General features: G+C 43.1%; 1 protein-coding gene across 1 annotated transcript in view; it reads right to left on the reverse strand.

Annotated features, from left to right (window-relative positions):
• Positions 1-16,525, reverse strand: part of LOC124606099 (heparan sulfate 2-O-sulfotransferase pipe) — a 275,172-nt gene that overhangs the window by 63,836 nt on the left and 194,811 nt on the right. The window contains exon 4 of the mRNA XM_047138065.1: positions 5,439-5,639. Within this exon, the coding sequence (XP_046994021.1) occupies positions 5,439-5,639 (201 nt within the window). The remainder of the gene's footprint in view (positions 1-5,438; positions 5,640-16,525) is intronic.

Below are 16,525 nucleotides of genomic sequence, written 5' to 3' on the forward strand. Positions count from 1 at the left end.
AAAGCGATGCTGGAACATTTAGGTCTACAGAACATTTAGTCTACAGTTTTATTTCTGCGTTTTTCAGGGAGAAGAATAAAAATATCTAATGTCTAAGCTTTGCCAAAGTGTGATATAAACGTCCTCTTATTCTACGCTATGACGTGTATCCTCTTTTATCCAGTTTGTTTAAAACTGACAGAAGGCATCCGTTAGATGCTGACGAACAATACTTGAACAATAGGATCTCACGAGCATGAACTACAATTCAATGTTCTTTTAGCATAATGCATTCTTAATGGAGAACATTAAGCAATGTGAGCTTTCACACCTGGTACTGACACCGCTTAAAACTTCTGAGCTAATAGGCCGTGGTCAATGTATAAAACATTCTGATTGCGGGAGACATTTTAGAAGTAAAGTGGCGAACTGCAACCAGAACTTGAGGGAGCGTCGAATATATGGGCAGTGTAGATGGCACAACAGCCCATCACGTGACATCGGCAACGAGATTATCTCTGACAGTGCTAACATTCTCGATTGAAAGAAATCGATCGCCATTCTTACGTTGCGATTTTGCCATCCAAATTTTATCTAATTGAGCACCTTCCTCTTTGCTGTTAAATTTATCACGGTGTTTAAAAAACTCAATAGCCTCTCTATACATACGAGCATGATAGTGCAATGTTTTCGACATGACACTCGTCTCAGTAAATTTTATTTAATGACCACACTTTTGGTAAAGATGTTCCGCTACCACCGATTTATCCGTACGTCCCAGGCGACAATTCTTCTTGTCTTCAACCAGACCAATGTTAACACTTCTTCTTATGGTACCTATATAAACCAGTCCACAGCTACAAGGAATTTTATATACACCCGGTGTAGCCGAAGGATGTCGTATATCATTTGCTGATCTTAAACATTCTTTTATTTTCCTGGTGGGTCTGAACGTAATTTCCACACCGTACTTGCTCAACACTTGCCCAATGCGATCAGTAATTGTAATGACGAATGGAAGGAAATTTTGTCTTTGGCCGCCCGTCGGTCCTCGCCGATCCTGATTCTCTCCCTAAGTCGAAGTGCTCGATCTATCCCCTTGTTAGAATAACCATTCTTCTTGAATGTCGACGGTAGATTTTCAAGTTCACCATTTCAATAAGTCGGTTCACACATTTTGTGTGCTCTGTCCACCAAGGTTTTAATCACACCTGATTTTTGTGTGGGATGGTGATTAGAATCTTTATGCAGGTAACGGTCAGTATGCGTGGCTTTACTGTATACTCTATGGCACAACTTCCCCTCCCCTCCCTTGATAAGAAACACATCCAAGAAATTCAGCTGGCCATTATTCTCCGTCTCCATAACAAATTGTATTTTTGGATTGATACTGTTGAGATGTATCAGGAAGGTATCCTATTCTTCTGCATCGTGTGTCCATACTACGAAAGTATCATCAACATAGCAGTACCACCTGACTGGTCTTTTACTGGCAGTCTGCAACGCCTGTTGTTCAAAGTTCTTCATAAACAAATTGGTCACAGCCGGTCTAAGAGAACTGCCCATAGCCAACCCCGCCAATGTGTTCATAAAAATCATTATTGTAATGAAAATACTGTAGATCGTGGTGGAGCAGTATCTGAATAACGTAATAATATCTCCTGGAAAATATCCGCTATACATGAGATAGCTTCATTCACTGGAATCATGGTAAATAACGACACATCATAAAAACTAACGAGGATATCACCTTGGCCCAAGTGCATTTCTTTTAATTTGTCAATGAAACGATATGAATTTTTAATATGACTGTCAGTTTCAGCAACATAAGGTTGCAGCAATGAGCCAAGGTGTCTAGCTAATTCGTGGGTGGGAGTCCCCATAACACACATAATAGCCCTCAAAGAAATCTGTGGTTCGTGCACCGTGGGTGGGATCGATAGAGCCTAGGCGAGTACGCTTCCGTTTTGCAGAGCACCTTTTTATCGTCAAAGGAGAGTGAAGACACTTTCACCAATCGATTAGTGATTTTTAAAATCCTCTGTTTTTTTATAATTGGTGGGATCCGAAATATTACTGGCCTTTTCGTGATAGCTCTTACTACTCATCAGGAACGTGGCATTACAATTGTCTGTGATAAGAACGACAATGTTTTTATCTGCATTGATATGAAACTTCCTGGCAGATTAAAACTGTGTGCCCGACCGAGACTCGAACTCGGGACCTTTGCCTTTCGCGGGCAAGTGTTCTACCAACTGAGCTACCGACGCACGACTCACGCCCGGTACTCACAGCTTTACTTCTGCCAGTACCTCGTCTCCTACCTTCCAAACTTTAAAGAAGCTCTCCTGCGAAGCCCGCGAAAGGCAAAGGTCCCGAGTTCGAGTCTCGGTCGGGCACACAGTTTTAATCTGCCAGGAAGTTTCATATCAGCGCACACTCCGCTGCAGAGTGAAAATCTCATTCTGGATGCATTGATATGCCTCAGCACCTTCCTTTGTGGCTACCTGGGAGAATGAACAAACCGCACTGCAGATAATACCAAAAGAGCAAATGGCATCTGGAAACAAACTTCGTCCGCAGCTCGTGGTTGTGCGGTAGCGTTCTCGCTTCTCACGCCCGGGTTCCCGGGTTCGATTCCCGGCAGGGTCAGGGATTTTCTCTGCCTCGTGATGACTGGGTGTTGTGTGCTGTCCTTAGGTTAGTTAGGTTTAAGTAGTTCTAAGTTCTAGGGGACTGATGACCATAGTTGTTAAGTCCCATAGTGCTCAGAGCCATTTGAACCATTTGAAACAAACTTCCTTATACAGTGTGGAGAACATTAAATAGGCTGAGGGCTGGTGTACCCAGACGCAAAACTAATCTGTGCAAGTGGGGACTGCTGACTAACGATGACGACGTTCTTTGCGGATGCGGAGAGGTACAAGACGAGACACATCTGCTCATGTGCCGACTACTGCCGGAGCCCTGCAGTTTTAGTGACCTGCTACAAGCCAACGACAAAGCCGTAGCGGTGGCTAACTATTGGAAAAATAAAATTTGATCTGGACACGGAAAAGTAAAGTAAAAGTTTGTGCCTGCGACAAATTACTGTTAGGTTATCAAAAGATCAATACTAGGTTATCAAAAGATCAATAATAGTAGTTCAGAATGATTCAATTACAAAGATTTTTAAAATCACTAATTGATTGGTAAAAGCGTCTTCACTCTCCTTTGACGATAAGGAGCTACTCTGCAAAACGGAAGCGTACCCGCCTAGACTCTATGGACTACCCAAAGCGCACAAACCACAGATTCCTTTGAGAGCTGTTGTGAGTGTTATAGGGCCTCCCACACACAAATTAGCTAGACACCTTGCCTCATTGCTGCAACCTTACGTTGCTGAAACTGACAGCCATATTAAAAATTCATATCGTTTCATTGACAAATTAAAAGAAATGTACGTGGACCAAGGTGATATCCTGGTTATTTTTGATATTTTGTCGTTATTTACCATGATTCCAGTGAACAAAGCTATCTCATGTATAGCGGACATTTTTCCAGCTGATATTATTGCGTTATTCAATAAGGATTTTTATGAACGCATTGGCGGGGTTGGCCATGGGCAGTCTTCTTAGTCCCGCTGTAGCCAATTTGTTTACGGAGAACTTTGAACAACAGGCGTTGCAGACTGCCAGTAAAAGACCAGCCAGGTGGTACCGGTATGTCGGTGATACTTTTGTAGTATGGACACACGATGCAGAGGAATCGGGGGCCTCCCTGATTCATCTCAATAGCATCAACCCAGAAATATACTGAGCGATGTGGCGCAGTGGTTAGCACACTGGATTCGCATTCGGGAGGACGACGGTTCAATCCCGCGTCCGGACATCCAGATTTAGGTTTTCCGTGATTTCCCTGAATCGCTCCAGGCAAATGCCGGGATGGTTCCTTCGAAATGGCACGGCCGACTTCCTTCCTTGTCCCTCCCTAATCCGCTGAGATCGATGACGTCGCTGTGTGGTCTTTTCCCCCAAACAACCCAAAACCCAACCCCCCCCCCTTCCCAACCCAAAAATACAGTTTGTTATGGAGACGGAGAATAATGGAAAACTGAATTTCTTGGATATGTCTGTTGACAAGCGAGGGTACGGGACTTTGGGCATACAGTAAAGCTACCTTGGTAAATGGGGCGCACAACATTTGTGAACCGAGATATTTAATAGATGACCTTGAACATCTACGGTCGACATTCAAGAAGAATGGTTCTTCTAACAAGGAGATAGATCGAGCACTTCGACCTAGGGAGAGAATCAGGAATAACGAAGAACGACGGCCGCCTCAAGGGAAAGTTTTCCTTCCATTCATCAGTACGATTACATATCGCATTGGGAATGTGTTGAGCAAGTTTGGTGTGAAAACTTCCTTCAGACACAGCAGAAAGATATAAGAATTTAAGATCGGCAAAAGATATACGACATCCTTTGGCTACTCCGAATGTAAACAAAATTTATTGTAGTTGTAGACTGGTGTGTTAACACCCGTCTGGCTGAACACAAGAGGAATTGCCTCCTGGGACATACGGATAAATCGGCCGTAGCGGAACATCTTTAGCAAGAGGGTGATATTGAAATAAAACTCAATGAGACGAGTGTCATACCGAGAACATCGCATTATCATGCTCGTATGTATAGAGAGACTGTTGAGATATGATATTATCAGAAAAGAGGAAGGTGTTGATTTAGACAAAATTAGGATGTCAACATTGCAACCTAAGAATGACGATCGATTACTTCTGTCGAAAATGTTGGCACTACCAGAGATAATCTCACGTCACGTGATGGATTGTGGTTCCCTCTACACTGCCTATATATTCGGCGCTCCTTCGAGTTCTGGTTGCAGTTCGCCACTTTACCTCGGAAGATGTCTCCGGCAGTCGGAGAGGAAATGTTAGGAGAAAGTTTTATACATCGACCGCAGCCTATTAGCGCGGTAGTTTTAAGTGATGTGGAGAATATTAAACACAGAAATAAAAAGATCTGTAGACGTGACTAATGATATTGTTAAATGAATTTGCTTGCTACCTAATGTAACAGTTGCCAGGGACGGTGTTAAACATTATCTTAAAAGTAATGTAACTTACAACGAATGACTGTATTACCCATGCAAGCTCCGCTGGAAGACCAAAACAAACAGTCTAAAATGTGCATGAACCCTTCAAATCTTATATCCGTTATTGCTTATTACAGGTACGGTAAAAATTATACACAGGAGCAACGGGTGAAGCGTATCAATCATCATCCACCTTATTACGTAGCTGTACGGGATTTGGTTACCAGTGAGTGGTCTGAGCTTGATAAGGCATACCTGAAGAAACCTGTTGTGTGTCTTCCTCGCCGCACTGAGGCCATTATCAAGGCTAGAGAAGGTGTTATTAGCGTAATGTCTCCGAGGATTGATTAGTAGTGCAGGCAGCTGACCTGGTCTGGCGGCGCCAGCCGGATGGTCTCGACGCGCTGTATCTGGTCACGGTGGAAGGCGAAGCCGTTGCGCAGTGCGAGCCTGCGAAGCAGCTCCATGAACGTCTGGCTGCCCACCTTGGGCACCCGGTTGAAGAACACCAGGTCCACAGCTGCGCGCCGCGTGTTGTTCAGCTGCTCCAAGTCCAGGTCTGCCTCAGACTGAAACACAATACGTTGAACTACTTCAACAACTGTGCGTTACTGAACTGCGGTCCGCAGCTCATGGTCGTGCGGTAGCGTTCTCGCTTCCCACGCCCGGGTTCCCGGGTTCGATTCCCGGCGGAGTCAGGGATTTTCTCTGCCTCGTGATGACTGGGTGTTGTGTGATGCCCTTAGGTTAGTTAGGTTTAAGTAGTTCTAGGGGACTGATGACCATAGATGTTAAGTCCCATAGTGCTCAGAGCCATTTGAACCATTTTTGAACTGAACTGCGACAACCATACGTAACACAGGTAACGAAAAGAGTGGTGTTGAACAAAGCAAACTACGCGGGAAGAAGATAAACTCTTGTTCCTGCGGAGAAATCACCATAGGGAACCACAGGGAGATACACTCGTCTACCTTACACAGGGTGATTAGCAATTAATAGCCAAAACTGACGCTGGTAAGATATACAGGGTGTTTCAAAAATAATTACCTGATTTTTGACGTTAATAATTACGACACATGGGACTCGCCGACAGTGAGATGTGTGTTGTTTGAATGGCTGTGGCCTAGAGTTAGGTGTCACTCAATGCGTCTTCTCAGTTTGTAGTCAGACGGCGTCCGCTCAGCAGAAGGCGTTCCGCGTGCTGCAGTTTGCAAAGAGTGAGACAGTGACTTCAGTCCAGCTACTTTTGGCATTGATCAGCCTGCACGCAAAAACAGTCTCCGTTTGTATCGCCAGTTTGAAGAGACAAGGTGATTGTACAAAGGTAAGACTCCAGGTCGGTCTCGCACTTTTGATGTCATGACGGAAAAGATTCGTCGAACGTTTCCGCGAAAGTCTACTCGTAGTGGAAGCAGAGAACTGGCAATGGCTCATACGACAGTCTGGCGGGTGATAATGCGTCATTTGGTCTATAAACAATGTTGTTGTTGTTGTTTTTGTTGTGGTCTTCAGTCCAGAGACTGGTTTGATGCAGCTCTCCATGCTACTCTGTCTTGTGCAAGCTTCTTCATCTCCCAGTACTTCTGCAACCTGCATCCTTCTGAATCTGTTAAGTGTACTCATCTCTTGGTCTCCCTCTACGATTTTTACCCTCCACGCTGCCCTCCAATACTAAATTGGTGATCCCTTGATGCCTCAGAACATGTCCTACCAACCGATCCCTTCTTCTACTCAAGTTGTGCCACAAATTTCTCTTCTCTCCAATTCTATTCAATACTTCCTCATTAGCTATGTGGTCTACCGATCCAATCTTCAGCATTCTTCTGTAGCACCACATCTATAAACCAGACAGAATACAATTAGTGCCAGATCTTCTGGTTGGTGGTAAAAGGAAACGGGTTGACTTCAGCAGTGGTGTGCTAGAGGACATGGAAGACGATACCTTTTTACCACAGTTAATTTTCAGTGATGAAGTAACATTTAATGTTAGTAGCAAAATAAATCGACATAATGTGCGCATGTGGGTACTCATGAATCCTCATGACGTTATTGAGCACGAAAGAGACTCAGCGAAAGTGAACGCTTTTTGCGCCATTTCTCCTGAAAAGGTGTAAGGTCTCTTATTTATTGAGGAAAACACAGTGACCTGAATGAACTGCAGAGTTGGCTTCAACAACTTAAGGAGGACTCCCATCACTTAATTTTTCAACAGGGTGGAGTTCCAACACACTGAAACAACAACGTCCGTCAATGACACTGCCTCAACTCTGGATAGTGTTCACAGGGCTCCGAGACACTGCCATGCATTCTTGGCCCCACAGGATTTTTTCTTGTGTGGATATGTGAAGGAATGTGTGCTCGTATCCCCTTTACCTCGTGACACAGAAGAAGTGAAGAACAGAATAACATCCACCATAACTTCCATAAAAGCAGATACACTGTGTAAAGTTTATGGCGAATTTATCTATCGTCTAGATGTTGCCTGTGCTGCTGCTGCTGTTGGATGCATAGAGCATTTGTAATAGCATAGCTAAAACTTTATGATGTTGTATCTTGCTATGTATCCCATGTTTTTAGTACGTTTTTATCAATAAATATGGAGTTCTGAAATCAGGTCATACTTTCTGAAGTTCTGTAAAGTAGCAAAAACGAAAACGTCCTAGCAAACATTTGTCAGCAAATGAGTTGTTTCCGAGGTAACTGCGAATGTGTGTTATGAGCCGCCACTGATTTCAGTCGTTGTAAACACCTTTTTGCCTTACTCGTTGCGCAGACGAAACGGTAACCTACGTGGTGTTGGATACAGAACTGAACACTGCCAATAAGTGGAAATGCAATCAGATCATGCTTACAGGACAGATACAGCACTCAGCCGTAGCAGCACGTCAGTTATCTGGGCAGTAGTTTTGGTACAAGATGGATTGGTCGAACAGTGCCTGTACCTTAACCACCAAGATGTTCTGACCTCAATTATATGGATCAGTGGTCGTCGACCTCCTTTGCTCAAGAGCCAATACTGACATTCCGCAGCAGCACCTTGGGCCGCATATATGCAGATCTTATTGTTAATTGGTAACCTACATGACTTAGTATGTTACGAGCCCCTAATAGCCTAGTTGTAGTAATGACGCAATAAGCTGTCCACTGACCGCCATGCGACGTTCATCAGCACTCTTCATGTTGGCTGTTCTATGTTCCAGATTGCTCCTACCCTCAGTGACCCCAAAGTTGTGGCACTGTAACTGTGTGATGAAGCGGTGTTACGTTGCCTGTGTGAGCAGATGATTAATTGACTAATAGGAGTAATTGCACTTACATTTTAATGCGTTAAGCAATATGAGATGCAATCACAAATGTTTACTAAATGTTTTGAATGTCATATTTCTTTTACTCATCGCATTGTGCCCATAGCTTAATTCACCAGTATCACCGACCGAGGTGACGCAGTGGTTAGCACACTGGACTCGCATTCAGGAGGACGATGGCTCAATCCCGCGTCCGGCCATCCTGATTTAGGTTTTCCGTGATTTCCCTAAATCGCTCCAGGCAAATGCCGGGATGGCTCCTTTGAAAGGGCACGGCCGACTTCTTTCCCTGTCCTTCCCTAATCCGATGAAGCCAATGACCTCGCTGTTTGGTCTCTTCCCTCAAACAACCCAACCCAACCCAACCAGCCCCCCCCCCCTCCCCGCAGTGCCAATTAAAATGAATCTCACGTCTTAAAATATATAGCGTCCTGCTTGTTACTAAGCAGGAAAACTACACTGTTAAGAAGCCTTTAATGTTAGTTGACGCGTTTGGATTCGGCTGTTAGTTGCTGGATGCATGTTGTTATAAAGTACAGCTGAGAACCACGGACCGCACAAATACTTGATTCGGGCAGCATGAGACCCGTGGAGCGCAGTTTGACGAGCACTGATTAGGATTTTACTGTCTGGGGCCACCTCTAATGTGAAGTGTACCACACACCTGTCGATACAGTTGAGGCATTCTGCCAGAAAGTTCTATAGTCTTGTCAAGATTTACGAGAAGATAAGGGGGTATTTGAAAGAATTTGTGGTTCACTGCAGAGACGACCGCAGTTTCGCATCGAAATACGAGAACAACACAGTTGCGAGAAGAAATGCAGTAATTATAGCATGTAACGCTCAGAAGCAGTATTTTATTTCTTGTTACGGTATGCTGTGTGTGAAATTTGACCTCAATTAAACTGTGACTTAATATATTTGAAATACAGGGTGTCCCAGCTATCTTGTCCACCCAAAATATCTCTGGAACAATAACAGCTATTGGAAAACGAATTTCACCGGTATCAATGTAGGGCTGGGGCCCATGAATGTACATATTTGGAAACATTCTAAAACGAAAGCATATGTGTTTTTTAAATGGACCTCCTATATTTTTTCTTCAGCAATCCATGGTATGACAAAGCACATACACAATGGCGTTGATTGCATCGCAATATTCCCATTACATCCCGAGATATTGAGACGCGAAGTTGACGCTTGAAACACCCGACATGCGCTGCTAGCGCACGTCCTGAGGCTCAGGCGTGAACCCCATGCTGCCCGTAATCGCGATGTGATTGACATCTGTAATCACACCTCCATACTTATCAAGAGGGACACTTACTTGTCAATCACATCGCGATTACGGGCAGCATGGGGTTCACGCCTGAGCCTCAGGAAGTGGGCTAGCAGCGCATGTCGGGTGTTTCAAGCGTCAACTTCGCGTCTCAATATCTCGGGATGTAATGGGAATATTGCGATGCAATCAACGCCATTGTGTATGTGCTTTGTCATACTATGAATTTCTGAAGAAAAAATATAGGAGGTCCATTTAAAAAAACATAAGTTTGTGTTAAAAACACATGTGCTTTCGTTTTAGAATGTTTCCAAATATGTACATTCATGGGCCCCAGCCCTACATTGATACCAGTAAAGTCGTTTTCCAATAGCTGTTATTGTTCCAGAGATGTTTTGGGTGGACAAGATAGCTGGGACACCCTGTATATTTATACTAACTAGGAAAACATTTCATACTAAAGCCGGTGCCGGTTCGTAACAACACATTCACAGTTATTTCACAAACGACTAGTTTGCGGATCTATGTTTTCTGGAACACTTTTTTATTCTATTATACCATACTTTCATCCGTATGAGTTTCTGCTGTTGACATTGAAACACCCTGTATTTGGGAAAGACCTACTTACAACAAGTGAAGGAATGTAGGTACTCTTGAAAATGACGCAAGTGTTATAATGAATATAATCAATCGGCTTAAAGACAGTAAAAGAAGAAATTATTAATAATGGTTTTCAAAGATAATTGTTCCCTGCAGACTGGTCTTCCTTAATTTCAGTAGAACATGGTACATTTATGTTTGTGTAACAAAGGAAACAACAACTACAATTAATGTATTGAATGAACGGGTGTCAGTGTAAAATGCCCCAATTCCTGACTGTACATAATGACGAAAAATTGAACAGCTTCTCAAACAGCTCAGTTCGGTAATTTTAGTTTTCCGTTCAACTTCTAGTTTTAGGCAGAACGAGATCAACATCTTAATACATTTTGCTCTATTCTACTCCTTAGCATCTTACGGCGTATCTTTCTGAGATAACTCATAAATTAGGTACGAAGTATTGGTTGCGCAAAAGTGAGCAATGATAATTACATGTATTTATCCATATTCATTACTGGAGGCGTCTGCTCAGAGAGTTAGTCTTATTGTCCCTTTATATATGTCATTATCTCTCTTAACTTGAGAAGAATAGCTATAATACGAAAAGAAAAAATTACCTTCCGTCTCCCACTGCTAATGGCCCAAAAAGAGAATCAATATGCTGCCACACAAATCTTTGATCATTTCCTCCCGAAATATAAAATGTCAAAGGTAGCAAATCAGTGTTAAAATATAATCAGATCATTATATCTGAGCGACTCCTTGTATTCGGTAGAAGAATATTTAACTAAACACTGTTTTTTATATATCATTCGTGGACAACGATACGAGGGTTGGAATTTTAATAGTGTCAACTATTTATTTACAGCTCGTACAAAATAGATACGTGTTTCAAAGTTTTACTGACCTTCAAAATAGTCAGCAGCATTGAGTATAACCCGTCGCCAGCGACGTGGAAGTCGTAGGATACTTTTAGCAGTGCCAGGTGTGTGGACAATTCGAGTGGCGCGGTCTATTGCCCGACGAATTTGTAGCAGTTCTGAAGTGAATGCCGTGAAGTGTTTCCTTCAGTTTAGAAATCGAGTTGAACTTGCGACGGCTTAAGTAGGGTGAGTGCAGTAGGTGGAATAGCACTTAGCAGCCCCATCAGTCAAACAAATCAGTAACAGCTTGCACTGTACGTGCTTGAGCATTGTCCTGCAAACTGATGGTCAGGTCCTGCAGAAAGTGTCATCACTTCTGTATCTAAGCTGGTCGTACGTTGTGTTCCAAAAATGAACAGCATAGAGACAGAAGTGATGACACTTTGCGCAGGACCTGACCATCATTTTGCAGGACAATGTTACTGTTACTGATTACTTTGACTGATGGGGCTGCTAAGTGCTATACCACCTACTGCACTCCCATGACTTAATTCCTTGTGAGTTCAACTCGATTTCTAAACTGAAGGAAACACTTCACGGCATTCGCTTCAGAACTGCTACAGATTCGTCGGGTTGTACACAATGCTGGTGACTGCCTCGAAGGTCAGTAAAACTTTGAAACACGTATCTATTTTGTACGTGCTGTAAATAAATAGTTACCACTATCAAAGTTCCAACCCTCGTATTTACTTTGTTGTTACATTTGTGCTCCACTTGTAAAATGAGTAGCCAGAAAGATTAATATCCTCATGTTCATTAAATTTAAGCTCCTGTGATATGTAGTTTCTGTAAGTGGCCAGTATGCCGCCACACACACAAACGAATCAAGCACACACATTCAGTGCTCCAAATCGTTTCTCATGATTCCGCCTGAAATCGCGCAAATAATTTGTGGAACAAATGAACAGTTACCAACAACAAGAGATAAAAGAAGTCGATTGAGAACGCAGTTTGCTAATGAGAGGTGAAGATTATTCTCACAGTGTTGATTAAAAACTTAAATGACTAAGGTGAAAGCCTCTGTATAGGGTACGAAAACCACACTTTTAAACTTTGTTTTATTAATGCAGTATTCGTTATACCTCCGATTTGAAAGGAGAATTTTACATTACTGAGATCATATGGTATGGAGGTCACAGTACATTAAGCTATTACCAGTTTTAGTTACATCATTGAGCAATATAGCCATTAGGTATCATGAACGCTTCATGTTGCAATGTATTAAACAATTTCATTTCGCATACAGAGGTCGGCAACTGCATTTCTTATTTCAAGAATAACTTATGTTCATACTTCAATTGCAATCATCTTCTGTGCTGTGGAAATTAAGTCGAACCTATTGCATAATATTATATTATATTACGAAAATAATTAAGATCTTTAACTAAAATGTAAACAAATTCGTAGAAGATAAATATGGCACTTTTTATGGGGGCAGACATATTTTGTTGGGGCGTCATGCAACTCTTAGTGGGTTAATACTGATTATTTGCTACAGTTACATTTAACTTGAAAATGTGACTATGGAAACGATCAATTTGAAACTAGTTTTTCCTTCCTTCTGAAGATTTCACAATAACGGAAAAAAATATGACGTTCTTTGGAAAAATCTTCAGACATGAAAGTAATTTCGGGCGTACGCCGAGGAAGTGTTATGGAACCATTAGTTTTCCCTATACAGATATATTAGAAGTGGTTCATTAGTTTTTAAAGCCATAAATTTTCCAAAGTATCGCATATGCAAATATGATTCATGCATGAATACATCTGTGATTTTCCGAAGTTTGCATTTTGCACTCTACAAATGTTCTATAAGTGCTCCTCCGGTCCCACGACACACGTCCAAGCCGTAGTCAAGTTCGTTCCTCACTTTATATAGAAATATCCTTTCACTGGCCATCGCACCAGCACTGATGCATTCTCTGAGTTGTCCCAGTGTTATTTGCAGTGGGGGTACGTAAATCCGGTCTTTACACCCTCAAACGAAAAGTCACAAGGCATTAGGTCAGGCGACCTGCGGGAACAAGGGAATGGAGCCACATCGTATTCACCACAGCGCCCAGTTCAACAATGCGGAAGTTTATCGTTTAGGTAGCAATGAAGTCGATTCTCTAATGAGAGGGTGCCCCGTCTTGTTAGAAGATGAAATTCTCGAACTCAGCAGTCAATTGCGGAAACGACCACAACTGCACACACCAAGGTAAGAGGTACTCTTCACAGTCTTCTCGCAGAATATAAACGGTCAATGCAGCTTCGTCCGTGGCACTGCACAGAAAACATTAACCTTCTGCGAATCTCGTTTATGCGCTACAGTTTCTTGCGGATTTTCAGTGCTCCCACACTCACATTGTGGCTATTAACCGCTCAAGGCAAATGGAAGGTTGTTTTGTCGCTGAATATAGCTTGGAGGCAAAATGCTCGTCCTCAAGTGCTTTCTGCATTGTGATGCAAATTGAAGGCGCCGCCCATTATCTTCTTGCTTTAATTGTTGCACGAGCTGCAACTTTCCGCTCTAAAATTAAACCGCAGTTGCAAAATATTTTAAACAGTATGCTGCAGTATTCCAACTTCATGGTTTGCACGATCCTTTTATTTTTTTGAGTTCTGTACGAAACCTTCCCTCACTCTCTCCACAGTTGCATCTCGAACACTTAGTCGACCGGTACTTTTCTGCTTACAGACACAACCAGCGTCCCTAGTTTGTCGATACCAACGCACAATGCTCAAAGCCGGCCGGAGTGACCGTGCGGTTCTAGGCGCTACAGTCTGGAACCAAGCGACCACTACGGTCACAGGTTCGAATCCTGCCTCGGGCATGGATGTGTGTGATGTCCTTAGGTTGGTTAGGTTTAATTAGTTCTAAGTTCTAGGCGTCTGATGACCTCAGAAGTTAAGTCGCATAGTGCTCAGAGCCATTTGAACCATTTGAACAATGCTCAATTTACATGTCGGTTCTTTTCCATAACTCCTTCTAAATGCACGCTGCACTGTTCTAAAAGATAAACATCCCGCATATTCCAAGACACAAACTCTTTTCTGGCCTTGTCGCCATACTGTCAAAGCATTGCACCCGTGACGCCAAATGGTGAGCACAGTGCAAACTCGCTGAGTTTGCGCTCCTACTCATGCATCAAGCATATTGGCGCATCTAATAGTTGCGAACGAATAGAACTTTAAAATCTAATTGATCATTTGTGGGAGCCCTTTGTATATAGATGACCTAGTGTTTAGCGTCAGAAGCTCCTTGACGCTGCTCATGAGTAATCCTGTTGTATGCAAAAAGTCGGAACGGTAGAAAATTTGTAGCGTAATGCAGGGAGACCTGTAAAGATCAAAATTGTTCGCTGGGATTGACTCCCCACATAAATACTCGTAAATATAACGTATTGCTCATAAACAGGCGAAAAGGACCATTATTGTATGATCACACTACTGCAGAACAATCAGTAAAAGCAGCCACCTCATTAATAACCCGGGAGTAATGCATAACGAGTGACTTAAAGGGGAGTGACACGATAAAAAGTCGCAGGGAAGACAAATGCCAGACAGAGTCACTGGAAGAATCCGCAGGAAGTGTAGTCCACCTACAAATGAGGTACCTTACAAAACCCTCGCCCTATGAATACTTCTCTATTGTTCGTCAGTCTGGGATTCGTACGAGATAGGATTGATAGAAAAAGTGCAAAGAACCCAAAGAAGAGATGCGCGTTTCGTCTCTGTTTCGCTTGATAAACGCAAAAATGTTGCTGAAATGGTCTGCAACTCAAGCGGCAGATGGTACGAGAGCGGCGTTATACATCATGTTGTGGATTACCATTAAAATACTGAGAGCTTAAGTTACTAGATGAGTCAACCAGTAAATATCTTTTCTGTAGCTATTTTGCAGAAACACCATGTAGATGAAACTGGAGAGATATGAGCGCAGATGGAAGGCTATCAACAATCGGGAGGGGGGAAGAAGGTAGGAGAGGAGTAAGAGTGGTAAACGAAGTACTCTCCACGAAACACCATAAGGCGTTTGCAAGTTGATTACTCTCGCAAAAGGTAGCGTACTGTCATAATCTTCTCATTTAGACGGGGTCAAGGTCGGAGGTTAAATGACAGAGTAAAAGGCTCTGATGGAAGGAAACAACAGCACCAAAATATAATTAATGTAGAGTAATGAAATGTATGGAATGCATTTGTCTAGGTAACACATTTAAGTGATTAAGATGGCAAGATCAGAGTTTAATGTAAGCACGAGATAAGCCATTATAAACGCGAAATTCTGAAGCATTAATAACCGGTGTAATCGCCAGAATTTTGAACACATGCATGCAATCACACATGCATTGTATTGTACCGCTGCCGATGTCAGTTTGTGGAATGAAGTTTCATGTCTGTTGCACTTGGTCAGTACACGGGCGGTTAATACTGTTTGGGTATGACGCTGCACTTGTCCGATGATGTTCCGTATGTACTCGACTGGAGACAGATCTGATGACCTAGCTGGTCAAGACAACATGGCGATACTATGTAAAGCATGTTGCGTTAAAACATCGTTCCGTGGGCGAGCGTTATTTTGTTGGAAATCACCCACTGGAATGATGTTCATGAATGGTAGCATAAGAGCTCGAACAACCTAATTGTCGTACAGATTTGCAGTCAGAGCACGTGGGATAGCAACGAGAGTGCTCCTGCTGTCATACGAAACCACACCCCACACCATAACTCCATGTGTAGGTCCACTGCGTCTAGCACCCTAGCATGCAGACAGGTTGGTTGCAGGAGCTCAACCGGCCTCCTTCTAACCAACATACGGCCATCACTGGCACCGAGGCAAAACCAGCTTTCATCAAAAAATAGAAAATATTGCAGCTTGCACTCCAATGGGCTCTCGCTTGACACCACTGAACTTGCAAATGGCGGTGGTTTGGGGTCAGTGAAATGCATGCTATAGGGTGCCCGGCTCGGAGCCGTCCTTGAAGTAACTGATTCGTAAGAGTTCATTGGGTCACGGTGGTGCCAATTGCTGTTCTAATCGCTGCAGCAGATGCAGCTACGATGCAACAGAGCCATATGCCAAACACCAAACACGATGATGTTCCCTCTCGGTATAGCCACGTGACTGTCCCGAGCCCGGTCCTCTTGTGCCAGTACATTCTAGTGACCATCGCTGCCAGCAGTCATGTACAGTGTCTACTTTTCTGGCAAGTCTTTCCGCAATATCGCAGAAGGAACATACAGCTTCTCGTAGTCCTATTACTCGACCTCGTACAAACTCAGTGAGGTGTTGATAATGGCGTCTTTGTAGCCTTAAAGGTATTCTGGACTAACAGCAACTCACCACCTCCTGGCTGGTCGCTGTC

Source organism: Schistocerca americana, chromosome 3 (genome assembly GCF_021461395.2).
Source record: "Schistocerca americana isolate TAMUIC-IGC-003095 chromosome 3, iqSchAmer2.1, whole genome shotgun sequence".
Taxonomy (NCBI): Eukaryota; Metazoa; Arthropoda; class Insecta; order Orthoptera; family Acrididae; genus Schistocerca; species Schistocerca americana.